Consider the following 19654-nt stretch of genomic DNA (forward strand, 5'->3'; position numbering starts at 1 on the left):
CAAACAATTAATTTCCATTGCTGATATTCACTTCATAATAGTTTGTGAGTAGAAGAAGGAGAAATTTATTCATTCTTGATTCATCTTAAATCAGAAGAAATTTTAAGCATGAGGGAACTACAGAAAGTTTTCTTCCTCACCTGGAACCAAGGGGTCTAACTACCATTGCACTTATTATGAACCCTTTAAATAACCGTCCACAAAAACTCAAATGTTTGAAGCAATCAAAGAAAGGAAAGTTTCAAGCTGGTTCCTCATATTGTTCCTCCAGGTTGAAGAAGCAGTTAAACGTGTTTTTAAACCATTTTCCCATGAACCTTATTTACCAATCTGCACCATCTGACTTCTGTTTGTTTTCCAAAATGAAATCCCACTTGTGTGGTTGCCATTTTCAGAGTTTTCATGAAGTCATGCATGCTCTTTAAGAGCATCTGCAAAAGGAAAGTGAAGCTTAAACATCAGTGGACCAAGTGTGTTGAGGTTAAAGGAGACTATGTTGGAACATAACACGAGAACAATCTTTCTCCTGTGACGTTTCTTTGGTGAGTCACAGAACTTTTTGAAGTGCCCTCATAAATAGAGATGTATATTTATGTTTGCTTTCCAAACTTGCACCACATTCGACATTTCTCAATGCCGATTTAGGACTTTGCCATCCATCCACACCATGGAAAACATCCTGGCATGTGGACTTCATTTTGTAATTTTTTCCAGTGTGAATGACATGACAAAGTTGGAAGCACACTTTAATCTAAAATGTTATTTGTTATAGCAATAAGTGTTCCTGAAAATCTGGATGAGCCGTAGCAAAAACAGTCAAGGTGCAACAGTATTTGTCTTTGTAATTTATTGAAGAGTAAAAGGAGTAACAATGAATAATAAAGAAGAGCAATGCAGAGTGAATATTCCAGCTGAAAGGGCTGAGCTCCGACACCAGGCTCGTGTTCTGAGATCTGACCCAGACAAAAAGATAAAATGTAGACTTATAATAGCATCCGTCCTTCACACAGCACAGCTTTGCTTTTCTTCTCAGCCGAGGAATTCTCTCAGTGTTATTAGACCTTGGTGCTTGACGCTGGTCACAACATAGTCATGCATCATAACAAAATACAAATACAATTTATCCAAGTACAAATGAAATTTTAGTACAACACTAATACTTTTCTCAAAATTAGAAAAGAAACCAGCTGAATAGGGAGATCTGACAACATGATTAAGATTAGTCTTGGCTGTTTCCTTTGGACAGCATCACTTGTGGTTAGTTTAAAGGAAGTTGAAAATCTGACAATTCTTCTGGTTTTTACAGTTTGACTCAGATAAATGGTGCCAATTTGGTGTTCTTTTTAAAGATAGCATGTCTTTTACACTTGCAGACTTTATTGCGGAAGAATTCTCTTTGTTCGTCCCTTGAAAACATCTTATTTAACCCGTCACCTTCCCCATTTCAACTCAAACTACGCTTTTTTTCTCATACCAAACCTAATCAAACACTAGCCATGGCACTGTCACACCGCAAAACAGATTTATTATTCAAAATATGTGTGAAATGGTTTTGTGGGGCAAAGACAAAAGAGGCTCAAAGATCTCCTGAAGGGCAGAGACAAAATATACCGAGACAAAGTTCTGAGAAAGAGGTAAAGAGAGAAAGAGGATCATGTCAGGACCCACTCAGGCTCTTCTGTTCTTCTCCCTGAGTCTGTTTCGTCCTCTCCGTCTTTCAGGAAAACATCAAATCTTCCACTCATGCAGACAACTTAAGCGTATCTTTCCCCAGGCTCAGTACCTGGAGCAGGGTGCCTCGAACTCCTCGCACAGATAGACGGGGCGCCTGGAAGAGGTGAAACTCCTTGACTTCAATAGACAGTCAAGAGGTCTTTTCTCTCTCTCATCCACGTCTCATGTTTCTTTCATCTTATCACTGAACTTTGAAGGACCTGGCAGCAGCTACGAAGCTTTGTTGAGCTTAAAAGGGTTTTTTGTATCATATTGTGATGGGAAAAGGACAAGGGTGGACTTGAAGAATCTCTCGAGTGTCTTTTCTCTACTCAATCATCGCAAACTACCGTGCAGATTCTTACTGTTCATTGTCCTCCTTCCTTTCTGTGTGATAACCGAGGTCCACGGGAGGAACGCTGGTGGTCGGCCTGATCTGGAAGCATGACCGATTCCCAGCTTTCTCAGATGGCTCCATCTATTTAGATTACAGACCCTCCTCTGCAGGCGGCTAATGGGAAAGGGATGGAAATGGGACCAGCCACGTTACATTTCCTTTGTTATCCTTAAAGGCAGTCACGCCTTTGTTGTAATCAGCAACTGATCACGACAAGGTGCATGGAGACAAACGGAAAACTGAGAAAGTGTGGTGGCGCTACAAAAAAGAGAAACGGCTGCAGAGATGAAGGTGAGACCCAGACGAATAAAAGCAAAGAAGAAAGACCAGAGATGGATGAAGGGGGGGGCTGAATTAAAGGGGAAAGAAAAGGGAAGGAGGACAGAGAGAGTTTTATCTGACTTTCACAGCCTTGGTGATATGACAAGCTTGGCAAGCCAAAGCGGTTCACCATGCAACCCCCTACCAAGGACAATCTTCTTGCTGCCTCACACACACACCCCCTCCTGCAGAGCACACACACCAGCAGCACCTCAACCCCATCCCACATCGCTGCCACCCGTCCCCTCCGTCTCTCTGCACAGGATAATCCTTCCCCACCCCCCAAATACCATCGCTCAGTAAGAAAGATATTTCCACGGGCCTGGATCGCAGGCAGTCACATGCTGCGCGTTTGCACAAAAGGCAAAGGCGCCGCACACACATGCAGATGAGAAGAGATGCACGCACACACAGACACACACCACAACTTATAAGACACTGGTGTTCTCCCAAAAAATGCAGATAGCAGCATCTGCCTTTCACAGATAATTACACTCCACCCTTCCCCCCCGTCCTCTCTTCTCTCCCTCCATCTCGATCTTCTCCAGCCTGGCGAGATACGAGTGTTTGTCAGTGTGGAGAATTCATGCATCATTGACAATCTTGGCATTGTTGTTGTTGTTGCTGCCGTTTGCTCGTTCCATCCATGCCGGCTAATGTGAATCACAAGAAGCGAAGAGCAGGAAAGACAAGGACTTGCAATGACTCATGCGAGGCTCATTGAGCAGAGCTTAGAGGCTAACTAAGGGCTCATATGGTGACAATAAAGAGAGCAGTTCAGCCAGTGAAACTAAGCAGAGATGTCTTTGTTCCAAATTACCTTGTGTTTTTTTCATGAGAAAAGGCACTTATACATGTATATTTCAAGGAATACTGAAGGAATGCATACACCAAGGTTCAAAAGTTTGACGTCACTTAGAAATGTTCATTTTTCTGAAAGAAAAGCAGTTTTTCATGATTCATGATAACATTAATAATAATAATCCCGGAATCATTCATATGATTAAGTGCTGCTTCAAGGGACAGTGTAACAAAGAAAAGCAGCACTTCACCTGGTCATAGGCAGTCGTGATTTTATGAATGCAAGTCGACTTCAGCTGGTGTTAAGTGTCGGACCCCCAAAAACTCAGATAGAAAATACATGAAAAATGACATTACAATACATATACGCTACTGTTTAAAGGTTTGTGGGCACTCAGAAATGTCCTTATTTTTGAAAGAAAAGCATTTTTTTTTCAATGAAAATAACATTAAACTAATCAGAAATACAGTCTAGAAATTATTAATGTGGTAAACGACTATTCTAGCTGGAAACGGCTGGTTTTTAATGGAATATCTCCATAGGGGTACAGAGGAACATTTCCAGCAACCATCACTCCTGTGTTCTAATGCTACATTGTGTTAGCTAATGGTGTTGAAAGGCTCATTGATGATTAGAAAACCCTTGTGCAATTATCTTAAAAGTATGTTTTCATGAAAAACATGAACTTGTGTAGATGATCCAAAGGCTTTGAATGGTAGTGCATGTATTGTGTATGCACATATTTTGTTGCTTTTTAGTCAGTTTTTCAACAAAGTGCAAATTGACTGTTTTGGAATTGTATGAATAGAATCAATTTAAAACCTGAGAAACTAAATGGATTAACCAATTTAAAAAAAACACATCAAAACTGCATTATTTGTTACAGCAAGACACTATACCATGTAAAGAATTACTGCCATTCCATTGGAAAATTTCACCAAATCTTAGCTTAAAATTGTGACAATTCTTCAGAACATTTTTATTTCGCACATCAAGTTTAAAAATTCAGCAAAAATAAATTGCTTGGACTAACCAATATATATCACGCCTTTGTACACTGCTCACCTTTGGACTAAGTACAAGAAAGGAACATTACAAAGACTGCAGGTGGCCTACAATGACGCCTTGCGTGTTCTACTTAGGAGACCAAGATGGGCTAGTGTGAGTGAGATGTTTGTCTCAGCCGGAATTAACACTCTGCAAGCCACACTGCGTAAGATGATGTACAGTTTTATTTGTAGACTGAATATCTCAAATAATGAAGTGATTGTGTCACTGGTGAATATTGGCTGTAGTGCCACTCGCTATCAGTCTGGGATGTGGAAGCACTGGTACAGCTGTCTCTTTAAAGGGACGTTTTAACTGTTTTTGATTGTATCTTTTCTGTGTCTTGTTGTGTCCTTGTTCTTATGGTGTGTGTATTTGGACCCAGTGTCTGGAATAAAGCTGAATTGAATTGAAATGAACCAGACTGTGAAAAAACTGAAAATTGTGTGCTCCTCTTTACATCTGTGAAGCTATGACTGACTCAGCTGCAATCAATAGTGACACAACAGCTTTAAAAGTAACTTTTAGGCTGAACTGCAGGCAGAGACAAGCAAGAAAAAAAATGTAGTAAAATATCTATATCATTTAAAGTCACAGTTTTTTCCAGAATTGGCAACATGTGTGGCCAAATGTTGCACATGCCGATTCCATTTTGGGTTAAATTTTTGTATAGATAAATGATCAAGAAATCCAACTTTCATTTTTCTTACTATACGATGCCTGGCATCATGACTGTATTATGTTGTAGAAAAGACATTTCTGGATTCTCTCTGTATCTAGTCAAGGTTGTTCTGTTTCCATAGGAGGTGCAGGACTGTATACTGCAGTGAAAAATAAAGAGCAAAAAAAGGAGAAAAAACATTGCCAGAAATTGCTTGAGGTTCAGAGGGTTAAAGATCTGAATCAAGATATTTTATAGAACAGTAAAGACTACTGTGCAAATATGGATGGAGTTTTTTCATGTGACAAATATGTTCAATATTTTCTTAGACATTCATTTTTACACCCTTTATTTGTTAAAGATGCAAATTACTGTTTTTGTGGCCCAGTTCCCAGAAATGTTTCCCAAGCCTCCATTTGGCCCAAACAGTCTTTTTTCAGCCTTGAACTAACGTCTAATCAAGGCTCGGTGTTCGCTTCACTCTGACGTGTCCATGAGGCTGTTTCTCATATCCGACTCCAACCCTGTCTCATTTCCAGTTCATCAAGATTAAAAGTTCATTGACTCAAAAATATTTCAGGGCAGAAGGGTGCGCTTGTGTTTTATTTATGAGCAGCTGAGAGGCTGCTGCAGGGCATCCCCATTAGCAGGGTGCTGGGGGTTTGTTAGCAGAGCCGCATAAACAGTGGAGGGATTCAAACAACTCAGGAAGAAAGAGTCGGGAGCGGAAATGGAGAGCAGAGGTGAGGGTTAAAGAGGACGAGTGAACGAACAAGCGGAGGTGAGGAGGAGGGTATGGAGGAGGAGGAGGAGGGTCACGAGGTGGAAGTGAAGCGACTAGACAGCAGGGGAATATTCCAGCTTACAGAGAAGTCACAAGGGACTCATGCAACCACTTAACACAAGCCATGCGTCTCTGTGCAGCACACATATCTACACAGCGACGCACACACACACCTCCCAAAACATCTCTCGCTTTGCCTTGGGTGCTCACACTCACACAAAAAGCGCACACACCCCACACCGTGATTGGCATCAGCCCACACTTTGCCACTTCACATCAAAATGATGACTGTAGGTGCTCTGAATCAGGAATTCTCGCTGCCAGCAGCTAATGTACACGAGGCAGAGTTCATATGTAGGACAGCTGATATCAGCCAAACTCAAATATGATGAGTCTGTAATCAGAAAATAAAGAGCAGAGCAAGATGGTAAGCAGAATCATGGTCGACTGTACTGGATGGACATTATCTAAAATGGGGATCGGATACAACAAGAATCCAAAATCATTTTGACACATATAAATTCTTTTGTGTGTAATTTTGGAGATCTTGCGAATCTATTTCAACTCACACAAAGCCAGAGAGATTCATTTTTAGCTGAAACACAACAAGCACTCTTGGATCCACTTAGTCACAGGTCCACATCTGACCACAAAGGGTAATAACTGTCCGAGACATCCTTAAGCATCTCACAACGTAACTAGTCCACATTCTGGGGTGAGATACATTGTTCATCTTCACAGAGGAACATTAACATCAAGCAGGGAGCTCCAGGTCTGAAAAATTAAGCTTGCAGTTCCTCAAATGGCCACTTGAGGCTGGCTGCAAAAGCGAGTCAATCCTCATTGACCCCCATGATAAAATGTCCAATTTCACAACAGAAATAAACATGTTTACACCCTGGAACAAATAAAGGTTTTGGTATCTATAGCTAATTTTCCTGTTCCTGACAACTGTGGAGGTGGTGAATGTTTATATAACTCACTTGTTTAAATTATGCTAAGGCTGAAAGTTATTTTGGGGTTGACCACAACACTAAGCTTCTAAACTGCTCTGAATAATAAACATCATACTGCAGTTGGTGTTTAATATCATTTTGTCATTTGTAAATAGTACCACTTCGCCCCTGTTACTGGGACGATTACATTTTTGGTAAAGCTTCAATATTTCCGACTTTGCACCAAAAATTACTCAAGTGACAGAAAAACTGTCATTAAAACTTAAATAAATGTGAATTTAACTTCATCATTCACACATTTGCTGGTCTGAAGCTGTTGTTTATGACTGTTATTTGATTATGCTGTGGTTACACATCACTCAAGGAAAATCAATGAAGATGCAAATGAAAGGAAGAATTACATCATGTTGAGTTTTTTCCTCACTGCTTACTGCAACACTGTGGTGACCACACCCAGAACACCAACACCAACAAATTCCACACACTGCTGTAACACTGAGACTCCCATCTAGAGCCAACGAGGGAGGGCAAAGGTTGGCTGGATGACGCCAGTGTCACTAAGCCGGGGGATAGGATCAGGATTCTGCTCCCTCAAGGTGCAATTAGTGCTCCGCTACAGGAACAACCCTAGACAGGATTCCTCCTCTGAACCAGAACACGGTTACACTAATTAATAACTCAGTCGCGTCAGTGCAGCTTCGGCACAATAACAACAATAACAACAATGAAAACAACAGGAAAAGCACAGTGACAAACAGGACAGGAGCAGGGATTTGGTGCTGTGGAAACAACTGTGTGACGTGTTATGTACAAAAAATGAAAGTCAAAGTACAACTCCAAGCCTTTTAAGGACTGCTACTAGAACAGAAATGCTTCAGTCTCTCTCTCTAAAGCAGCCATAATATGCTACGTAGCTAAACGGATGTCTATATCTGCAAAATCACAAACATCTGCGTGTAACGTCCAGCAGACGTTGGTTTCTGTTCTTCGTTTCCAAGGAGGGAGGAAGCATCCAGGGGCTTTACTTGAGTAGTTTAAAAGCTTAAACGTACTCGAGTAAAAGTACTGCATTCAACGTGTTACTCAAGCACATTTTTTCTTTCTTTAAGTTTATTTTTTGTGTGTGTTTTTAAATACACAAAAAATCAACAAAATGTGTATAAACCTATAATGCAGAATGACTAAACAATATTATTATTATTATTAATTATGAATATATACACATTTCATTTCAAGTTTGATATTGTAAATACATTTCTAAAAATTAGACAAAATTAAGAGAAAATGAAGTATTCTGTAATTGTCTCATGTTTAAATGGGAGATGTCTTATGTGGTTGCAAAAGTTTACAACATTATTAGTACGAATAGCACAGCACAGCACAGAACAAAATAGATACTGTCATTGTTAAACGAGAGGAGATTTAGCAGCTCTGTGGATTAGCAGCCTAACAGAAAAAAAGACCACAAAGTCATTGCAAAAAAGTAGAATGATGATAAAATAAATTAAAAAAATAAAAATGCACTGTGTAAAAATAAGAATAAAGACAAAACTGTACTGTGTGAGCAAGATTGGACTTCATATAGTAAAATAAGAGCATTTATTAAACAAGAGGCAGTTATTAAACATGATTGATTGACAGATAATGACATTATTATTAGTAGTAGATATAGAGAATGTCATTGCTACGACACGTGGAAATATGCTGATTTTAAAATGACGGGTATTTATGGTAAGCTAAGCTAACTCCATACATCCCTCTATAGGTGTTGTTGAGCCAATATGGCTGACTGAAGGTAGATTTTTTTCCTCAAGCAACTGCACAGACAACATTGGGACGTGCATCTCTTGAATTTCCAGTTTGCACTCGTCTTCGGTTGTCACACTTTACTGCTTGAGGGTCAGATTCTGGTCAGAACTGTGAGCTTTTGTCAAAACAAATCCTGTGGTCGCTCAGACACAACAGCTCTTTTCACTACACAGAGTTGTGCATGTTTGAGCAGCCGGTTGGTTGTGTTTGAACTCATGGGAGTCTCTGGCTGTGTCCGAAATGGCATACTAACGTACTACTCATACTAAATGTGACGTCAAAATAAGTATGTAGTGCGTTCACATTAGATAGTATGAAAAGACTGAGTACGCGAGAAATACCCGGATGTATACTATATCCGGAAAATTTTTAAATATGCGCGGTGACCACACTAGTCATACTCAACCGCCCCATAATGCTTTGCGAGCTATCCACCGAAATGCAAGCCTCCGCGGGATCTGTGGCCGGACTGGGGCGATTTTTATTTTATTTTATTTAAGTAGTCATCCTAATCACCCCACAGATTTGAGAAATAGGCGTTTTCTGACCAACGTTTTAAATTTGTCAGACGCCTCACAACGTGCTACTGAATGCCAGCAGCTAGTTGCAGCAGCTCGCTTTGCATACAGAACAAGTAGCAGCTACCTCCAGTAGCCTGCAGCTACAATTGAAACGATTCGCATAATCTGGCTAATAACTGCATGAGGAGTGCTGGCTTGAAATTGCCACATTAATTATGTGACTGTTTGTTAGCGTAAAATCGACCTGAAGCCGGCATTCAGCCAAGATATTTGATAGCCGTACTTCCGGTTTTTGTTGTCGGAGGTTTGAAATGCATTATGGGAAACATAGTAGCATACTACAGTGTGAACGGTCGGCATTCTAATCATACTTATAGTACGCAGTATACAGTATATACTCATTGAGTATGTAGTATGTAGTACGTTAGTATGTGATTTCGGACACAGCCTTTGTGCCTTGCTCAAGGGCAGGAAGTCCTCCACTATTCATTGTGTCTGAATGAGCATAATGTTGTGGTCAGAAACGTTCCCAGAGGTGGTATCGGCTGATCATATGAAACTGAGGTTGGTTTGTTTCTGGCAGCAGATTGGATGATGCTGCTACGCTGAAATAAAACTGTCTCGGATGAAAGATCAGTTGACTCCACGCAGATTAAACTCCAACTGCTCCATGAGACTTACTGCAGGATTCAGACGTTCGCCATCCACTGGAACTTGTCTTCTGTACAGTAAAAGTGGTTCAGCTGAAGTCAGAAGGGCGTTAGTGCTCCTTGGGGAGACCCTAAACCTCATAACCGCATGAATTTTCAATGCCTCTCCACTCTGTCCGCTTCAGATGTTGATTAATATTTTAATATTTTCTGTCCATAATCACATCACAGCCCTGTATTCTGAGCTGAAACCGCCACCACTTGGACTGGGACTTTGTAAAAAGGAAATGGCACATCACAGCGAGGAGCAGTTTCAAGACATATGGGATCATGAAACAGTCGAGCAAGCATGCGTGTGTTAAACGACTGCTATGCGACATGAAAAGAAACTGCACTGTGACTGCACTTCAATAATCGGAGTGCTGCTGACGCTGCAGCCCCCCCCACTCAGAGGAAACATTTCAGATTCGGTCCTTGTTTAATCAGGACACACACAGATTCACCTGCTTTACAAAGATGTGCGTCTGCAGGGCGTCTGATTAACTATTTGCGTCTTTGACTTGTAGAAGTGCAAAAAAGTGCATCGAAATTTCAGAATACTTCACTGTTTTTAGCTGAGAATGGGGCTATAATGTTTAAAATAATGTTGTAATTTACTCACTTAAAATTGTAATACTTAAATGTTTGTCGGTACAGTATTAGTAATGCTGATATGAAGCCAAAATCATATGACGGTCTACTTGTTTTTAGAGGAAGAGATACTTTTATGTAATCTCCACTGAAGAACTCTGCACAGACATCTAGTATTGCACCTAATATGTGGATAATTCTAGTTATGAAACAAGAAAAGCACTCCGAGAGCGCAGTACTATGCCTGGGCTGCTCATTCGTTGTATGATTTCCCATGGATAAGTCCGCAGTGGTGGATTTGTAGTAGGATCGCAATCATGTGATAGTGTTCACTTGTTGTCATAGTTACAGTGATGCCATGCCGCTATCTTGCAATGATATAGAAATCTTTAACAAATCTGTGGATCCAGACTATAAGCCACATCATTGCCAAAATCAAAACAGTTGGTCCTTGTGTCATTCCTGACCTTCCCTAAAATTTTTATCCAAATGTGTTTTTCCGTTTTTGAATGATGTTGCCCACAGACAGACTGACAGACAGACAAACGTACGCAGATCGTGACATAACTCAGCCGCATTCCTTGGCAGAGTAATCATATATGTGCACAGAGGGGATAGAACAAGATACTGATTACATGTGGAATATTTCATATTTTCATTTCTCAGATGTAGTATTTTAGCTTCATTTGATTTTATTATTTCATTATCGTATGCGATATTACCTATTCCCTCAGTGTAATTGCCAGCATTGCCAACTTATTTTATTTTGCACTTATATCTTATTGTTTTCTACTTTTTAGGCCCTGCTATCATTGTTGTGTTAGGTCAGTGTTTTTTTCTGAGCAATATCTGGAACAAGAGTTTCTTTCAGGATTAATAAACTTATCTTATGAAGTAAGGTGCTTTCATTTTACCTACAGGCTCAGATAAAGCTGTGCTACAACAGTAATAACTATCATTTGTTTGTACCGTTTCACCTAAAAGGAATGATTTACTGATAAGTTATGATTATAAAGCATTTTCATTTGTTGCAAATGGGAATGAAATATTACACATGAAGCTAAAATATTACATCTGAGAAATAAAAATACTGCACATCTTGTCCTATCCCCTCTGTGCACGTTTAATTTAAGAGCTGTACTAAATACTAGATGTTTGAGTATTTCAGGGGAGATTGAGGCTTACTGTACCAAAAATGTTTTTCCCTTAAAAACAAGCACACTGTCCGATAATTTTGGCTTTATATCAAGTCAGCAACTTTAGGCAATCAAATAAATACTTTATTTTACACATTATAGCCCCATTCCCTCCTATAAACTGTCAAGTATTCTGAAGTTTTGATGCACTTTTTGGCACTTCTGCAAGTCAAAGATACAAATATTTAAACAGGCAGCCTGAAGATGCAGAGATATGAAAACAGGTGAATAATCTGGATTCCTGTACAGTCTATATCTCAACCAAAATGCGTTTAAAGACAGTGACAAACTCAACATCAAAGATTCCTGATTAATTTGAACTTAAACTCATTTTACGTGATTATCAGAGGCATTCTTGTGTCACTACCACCTAGAGCTGGTTTTAAAGAACACAGTGGCAGAGTGAGACAGCAAGAGTGGACAATAACCTTTTTTTCTTTTTTCTTGCCTCATAGGTTGTCCAATTGAAGAGCTCCCTCCTGAGGCCCCCTGCTGCCTGATAACAAGCACAGCCCACTAGTGTGTGAGCTTCATGAGTGTGCGCTCATAGCCGGCTCTCCAGCTCCCTGTGTGTCGGGCACCATGCTGTGGACGGTGCTACTAGCGCTGCTGGTGCTTCTGCTGCTGCAGACTCAGCTGTCTGTGTGCTTAAGGGAATTACGCGCCGGGGGTTCCAGTTCTCCTGTCTATTTCCCTTCATCATCATCATCCTCCTCCTCTTACAATGCCACCCAGCAGCGGCTGCCCGGAGCTATTATTATTGGCGTGCGGAAAGGCGGCACCAGAGCCCTGCTGGAGATGCTCAACCTGCACCCAGATGTGGAAGTGGCAAAGGCTGAGGTAAGACGCCATCACTGCACCTAAGAACTGCACTTTCACCAGCACTGGAGTGATTTACTCAGGCTGTACTTAAGGATATTTTTGAAATACTTGAGCTGTTCTTGAGTATTTCCATCTTCAGCTGCTGTGCACATTTCACAGTGAAAGACAGCACTTGTTCCTCCACTACATTTATTTGACAGCTGTAGCAATGAGTTAGATTTCTGGTTAAGAATTCACAACTTTAAAAAAAATCTGCTATTATATTCCAATATATGTCAAATTAAGTCCATTTTAAAGATGTCTGCGATTTCAAATGCCTTTTCGTGTCTCACAAAGTTTCATTTCACAGTATTTTATACTTCTCATAAACAGGTTAAAGGTTCCTCTTTATAGCAAATTACTGTCCCCAGAAAGTGTCTTTCACATTGCTAGTTCAAAAAAACTGCAAAGATTTCACCACAACTGTACAACCCCTGGCTTTAGCCTGGTTCTAAACAGTCTGTTTCAGGAGTTTTAAATTCAGCTGTGCTTCTGTTGTCCACGCCCCCTTCAAGAAGAAAACTCTCTGCATCTGAGTGTTACGATTGTGTGAGATTAAGACTTTCTATCGTTTCTAATTTTCTCTCTGAGCAATTATTTCACATGGAAATATAGACAAATTCAAAGCACAGCAGTTGGTTATGAATCGTGTGTATGTTGGGTTTGTCAGACAACACTGTAGTTATAAAAGTCAGTAATATAGTCAAGTGGAAATGACTCTGAAGTGACTGCTTGTTGACATGTACTCTTAATGGGCTGTTTTCTGGTCACTATTTCACACTCTTTCCTCTGACAACAGAACCAGGAATGTATGTAAATGACAGCAGTTTTGGGGGGGAATTCTACCGCATTAAAATGCAGTAAACATGAGCACAGAGAGCAGGAGAGAAGTCAACAAATATAAACAGAAGCTGAGTTTAAGTTGATCTGAAGCACAACAGGCGACAGCAAAGCACAGCAACACAACACGTCCTTTATCCGTCTTTCTGTAATCTCAGCTTTACAATTTTCACAGACCTACAATCAGACAATGAAAGCTAATGGACACATTGAACACATTAGCCACACAACATGCTAATACCAAGAATTTTCCTAATGTTGTGGATTTTCAGTTTCTCAGATGCTAGTGGTACATAGAGATTCTTGTGTTCGCTCTTACAGTCAAAAGCAGAACATTTGGTGACCTTGGCTTGTGCCTTAGACATTTTACAGTTAGCAGAAGCAGCTCTAGCCTGGTGGACTGTGAGGAGGCAGTTCTTTCTGATTTTCTCACCTGAAAACCCTGATGAGTCAGAATTGTACAAAGTTTAAGCTGGACAAATACTGATTCTTCAGTTGGAAGGTAGCAGCTCAGTAAAATTCTTACTGGCTTGTAAAGCTGGGAGGTTATCTAGAATCGCAGAATAAACTCCTCCATATCTGAACAGCTTTCACTTTACACATCCAAGATTACAACAACCACAAAACACAATAAAAAGGATTTTCACCATATGGGACCTTTAAAGATGGAAATATAAAAATGCATTTGCGTATTAAAACTCCCCTTAATCATCTGAAGGCCTCTTAGATTTATCTTGTGACCCTTTTGAGGCGACTGATCCCTTAATTTGGAAACAAATTAAATGAGCTATTTGTAAGTAAAGATAAAACTATCACTCAAAGATGCCATTTATATACAAGTCACAAGAGACACATTACTGGAGGACACAAAATTTCATTGGCGATACTTTGATCATCTCATAATGACTTGATGAATAACATCAGTCCTTTAAACGAATGTGTTTACTCTGGGCCTATAAACCAGATTCCACTCTTCAGAATCTGCTCAGTTGTTCTTCGCCCACCAGCCGATCATACCAGACCGCAATGAGGACAAGGTCACCGTTGTCTTTTCTTTCCGAATAACAAATTCCAGCGAGGACATTTTGTTATAAGCTGAAGCGCTGCAGTCTTCTTGACTGGACAGCCTAAATCTTCTTTAAAATCAAATCTTGCATTAACTGTTAAAAAAAATCTCAAATTAATATTATATTTCAGTCATTTCTATCACAAGTTAGATTTTGACTTTTACTTCTAAGAGTGTTTTTTCTCTCCATTTTTTTTAAACATTTCATACAGGATCCAGACATGGAAAGGAACTTAATACCGCACCTACCCATTAATAGTTTAAGAAATCATTTGCAATCCAAATGAACACAGCTGTAAAATCAGTGTTTATATGTTATGCCTCTGAACTTTACATACTTTAAATAAGAATTGAGAGGGAAACAAGACATGATAATTATTCCTCTACAGCTGTATAATGTATTCAACCTTATACATGTTTCAGGTAAAATTACTTTACTTAGCTTTATTCTTATTTCCACTTTGGATAAACATATTTCACCAGATTTTATTAGGAAATAGTTAATTTGAATACTGAAGCAGTAAGTTTATTGATCAGTTTGTTTCAATCAATTATTAAATTATACATGTACAAGCTTTCATTATTGGTAACTTAGTTTAGACAAAAAGTACTTAAATGCTGCTTTTTAAATATGAGAAGTTGCAGCTTTTTCTGTGTTTTCCATTGCAGTAAACTACGATCCTAGCTGCGCTAGACAACCCATGGCAACGAATTTAATTCTCTGCCAGGGTGGGTCTAGTTACCCTCCATAAGGTTCGAGGCTGGATTCTCCTAAAACTGGCCGGACCAATCACCATGAAGTGTAGAGTCAGAAGGCGGGTGTAACGAAGTGACGACAGAGGCGCGACGATTCTGACAGAAACAACCGGCGCACAATAAACAGTTATCTTTCGACTCGGCTTTGGCCACAGCCCTTAAAGATTTGAAGCTAAAATTCAACTTGAAAGATAAACAAAGGACGGCACTGAAGTGTTTCATTGAGAAGAAAGACGTATTTGGACTTATGCCGACGGGATATGGCAAATCCTTAATATACCAGTTGGCTCCGCGGCTCTGCTGGTTGGGAAGCTAATGGGACTTAGCCACAATCCGCCGGTGCTCTCGGAACTACGTCAGCCTATTCGTTGCGTTGATTGGTTGTATACCTACCCAATTGCTGCAGAGGAATTTGATAGACAACCTTTTAGCCCGCCTCCCTCCCTGTCGAGCTTCCCTAGACCCTTGTGCCGTCAGAAACATGGGTATAGCATGGCTGGGCTAGTAAACTACTGTAATTGTTGGGAAAACAAAACAATTATAATATGATAGCACTGGACATATTACACCACACAGGAGTCTGACAATAAGCAGGAGCACGGTGATCTAGAAAAAATCTCAAGTTTATCACTGGCCTGACTTTTACATTCACTGTGGGACTCGTAAAATACAAAGCCTTCCTGAATTTTAAACTTCCCAACAGTGCAGAAAGAAGTCAGACCCGAGGCCACTTGGACCATCTACAATATTAAAATGCTGCTTAAAGGTTATGACATTAATAATTTACAGTGTTAGAGGGGCCATTTCTCACTGTGAATAACTTTCTTTTTTTCTGAGGGCACTTTGCTAGTAAAGATCCGTGAGAACTTATTAAATCTATGTGTCCACCCTACAAATCATAGTCGTATTATACTGTAAATATTTGTACAGTCAACAAAAGTTACACACTTCTGTCCCTGAAGTCTGGATGAAATGCAAACAGTTGATGCAAACTGAGCAGCTAATGGAAGTTCAACATCAGTGCTCTGCCTGAGCTGCTTAAACACAAGTTTATAGAGTTGTTCTGCCACTAAATCAAGGCTAATCTGTGAATATTTTCCTCTCTAGGTGAACTATAACTCAAGCAAATTCTTTAATACTGAAACAAGGATCAAATATGAGGTCAACCGCAGGTCCAAGAGGAATTTACTTCAGACAGCACACATACTTTATCTCCTTAAATGCAGAAAGATGCAGATAAAATCAAAGCGAAGCCAGCTCGACTTATATGCCGCTTCTTGTCGACGTTCATGGTTATGAATGATGACAGGCCTGTCCTTAGAAAGGCAGCACAGAGGGAACTTCTAATCAGGATGATTTAAGGTGAGGACTGCAAAGTTGGAAAGCCAACTCCAAAGACAAGATTGGTTTGGACAAGATGGGGACAAAGTGAAAAGAGCAGAGAGTTTTTCAGATGCTAAAAAGGCTCAGAAGTCTAAAAAGTCAACACAACTGCATCAACAAGTGGCATTAAAATGAATGTACAGAATCAATACTCCAACTTTAGTTTTCTCGAGGAACATGAACATCGTAAAGGGAACATAATCATGAATACTGATCAGTGCAAACAAAATTTTGCCTGAATTTTAAGGCAAGGAAAATTGACTTTCTTGAAGTGCTGCTTTTCTGTGTTTTACTCAAAAGACTATGGCTGCTGTTGTTTCATTTTTATCAAAGAAAACAGAAATGTGCATGCAAATGGTCTTGTTTCTGACTTGGAGTAGAAGTTAAAAATCTCATCTCTATTGATCTGGTTGGAAAATGGTTAATTTTAGTTGACCGAGCTGTTCACCTTGTTATAAGTTCTCAGCAACTTATTCAATTTCTACATTAGTCAGTTGTGGCTTTAATGGGCAATGACCAGATAGTGTGACCAGAACATAGACATTCCTTTGACTGCTTTCTATAAAAGGTGTAAAAATGCAGTCAAGTTATTCAACGAGATTTGACGAGAAAAAGCTCAAAATGGGCTGTTGGCCTGCTGGATGCTGCAGTGTCAGTTATGGCTGTAGACAGGCACTTGAATGTCTACAACTCTACCATTTATTGTTTAAGAATCCAACAGTTCTAAACAGCCAAGTCCAACAATGTGTCCTCCAAAATATCCAGCAACTTTGCCAAGACCTTCAGGAAGAGTGAGAAAATATTCCACAAAGCAGCGCTAACGTCATCTTTTATCTTTAAGGTGAAGACTGCAAAGTTGGAAAACTAGATGCAAAGAAAAGATTGTTTGAGACAAGATGAGAACAACATAGGAAGAGCTGAGAGATTTTTAGATGGTAAACAGGCTTAGAAATCCAAATATTCAACATCAACAAGAATTTAAGTTTATTTCAACACCCCGCATATACAATTAAACATTTACAATTCCCACTAACTTACAGTTACTCGCAAGGTTTGAAAAGGCGATGGAAGAAACATTGCTTTTCATTTTCCAACCCCTCACACCACACCACCACATTCACAACATATCAGTACCCTACTGGAAAATAAGAAGATCAACAACAAGGACAACAAAGACCGGCCCAATCACACTCTGACCCCATAGCCCACCTCGAATTACCATTTGTATGTTAAAGGCATCAGTATGTCTCTTCCAGGTACTTTTCCAGTAACTGGCATAAAAATGAAAGGAAAGTAGCTTTTTTGTATCATATCTGCATAAACACCGTTCCAATTTCTGCATGTCTGACAGGTGCACTACTTCAACGTGGAGGAACACTATCGCCGGGGCCTCGTCTGGTACCGAGCCCAGATGCCCTTCACCCTCCCTGGCCAGCTAACGGTGGAGAAAACCCCCGGCTACTTTGCAGCCCCTCAGGTTCCAGCTCGTGTTTGGGACATGAACCCTGCCGTCCGTTTGTTGCTCATTGTCCGGGACCCCGCTGAGAGGCTGGTCTCAGACTACACCCAGGTCCTGCACAACCGCCTGACCCGACACAAGCCTTACCAGTCACTGGAGGAGCTGCTGCTGCACAAAGGCCACATCGACCCCGGATACAAGGCACTGCAGAGGAGCCTGTACCACCAACATCTGGCCCGCTGGCTGGAGGTCTTCCCCAGGGAGCAGATCCATGTGGTGGACGGTGATGCGCTCATTCGGGATCCCTTCCCTGAGCTGAGAAAGGCGGAGAGGTTTCTGGACCTGCCGCCCAGGATCAACCCCAGCAACTTCTACTACAACACCACCAAGGGCTTCTACTGCCTCCTGTCTGCCGGACACGACAAGTGCCTGGACGAGTCCAAAGGCCGGCCGCATGCACCGCTCAGCACCCAGGCTTTGAAGAAGCTTTGCAGATACTTCAGGAAGCCCAACAAGTTATTCTTTGAAATGGTTGGGAGGTCGTTTTCCTGGTGCTGATCCACAGAAACCAAACACCTCCTGAACAATAAAACAAATTCAGGGACGCGGAGGGAGAAAGACAAATGTTTGTGTGTTTTTGTAGGTAGATGAGTGGAAGAATATTAGTTTCATTAAAGTCATAAACATCTCTTTTTGTTGATCCCCACTCAGGTATAAATGTGGCCAACAAGTGCAGCGTTTGTGTGAGAGGACGTGGAGAAGTCAAACTGTTGAGGATGTGGCGGACACAAACCTTTACCATGACCATGCTGGTGCCTCCTTGAATAAACTCACTTGACAAAGCTACAACAACCGTGCCATACACAAGTTTGAGACTGAAAATACGACAAACCGCTCGTTAGTTCCTAAGAAGGAAGAGGTGCAGACTTTGAAGTGAGGTAGATAAGCGGTGAAAAGATGGCCGAACTGAGTAATTGTTGCACTATGAACTCCAATTGCATAAAAAGTCAATCAATGTAAACCATTTCAAACAAAAACAGACTCATTGCTTTGATTTTCTCAACAGCTGTACAAGTTTGATGTGTTAGTAAGGAATGTTTTACTTTAGTTTCACTTCATTGTTTTGTTATTTTTTTACCAGGTTGAATTAGACGCTCAGTGAAAAGATCTATTTTTTAGCTTTTTTTGAAAATAGGCACATTTCTTTTTACATTGAAAGCCAATACAGTGCTATGTTTGTTTGTGTTTTCTTTTTGTAAGATGTCCTTCGAATAAATGTCTTCAGTCCTATAGTCTCCTGCCTGAACCCAGCGCTGAGATTTAACAGGTTTTGAAACTTCAAACATAAAGACATGGAGGTACAAAGTCACTGACAGGTCTCTCTGGAAACTTCTCTGTCTCAAAGTGTATGAAGATGTTCTCTGTCAATGTCTATCCAACATGTTCTTTACATCGAGGATCAAAGCCAGCCTACCTTTCTTTTCATTATTAAGTTATTCCTGCCATGGAATTACCTCAAGGTTCACCACCACACGGTAACAGATTACACCTATGGGTCCGAATGTGTTCAGATCTTCACTTTATGCAAAGCTTGAATGGTTTCTTACTTTAATTCAGTGCATCTGAAAGGACTGACAGGCTGACTTATCATCAGAACATTCAAATCACACGATTAAACAAGAGTAAGGCTGTTTTTACCCTGGCTGTTTGTATACTTTCACTACAACACAGTGAAAAGGGTGCAAGATGACACAAAATTAAACGGTGCAGTGGTCTAAGCCTTCAATGAATATAAAACTCTA

General features: G+C 40.3%; 1 protein-coding gene across 1 annotated transcript in view; it reads left to right on the forward strand.

Annotated features, from left to right (window-relative positions):
• The window catches only part of hs3st1l2 (heparan sulfate (glucosamine) 3-O-sulfotransferase 1-like 2), a 36122-nt gene extending 16978 nt beyond the window's left edge, over positions 1 to 19144 (forward strand). The window contains exons 2-3 of the mRNA XM_022207694.2: positions 11943 to 12327; positions 17745 to 19144. Of these exons, the coding sequence (XP_022063386.1) occupies positions 12070 to 12327; positions 17745 to 18410 (924 nt within the window). The 5' untranslated portion in view covers positions 11943 to 12069 and the 3' untranslated portion in view covers positions 18411 to 19144. The remainder of the gene's footprint in view (positions 1 to 11942; positions 12328 to 17744) is intronic.
• The last annotated feature ends 510 nt before the right edge of the window (positions 19145 to 19654 follow it).

The sequence above is a fragment of the Acanthochromis polyacanthus genome, chromosome 7 (assembly GCF_021347895.1).
Source record: "Acanthochromis polyacanthus isolate Apoly-LR-REF ecotype Palm Island chromosome 7, KAUST_Apoly_ChrSc, whole genome shotgun sequence".
Classification (NCBI taxonomy): Eukaryota; Metazoa; Chordata; class Actinopteri; family Pomacentridae; genus Acanthochromis; species Acanthochromis polyacanthus.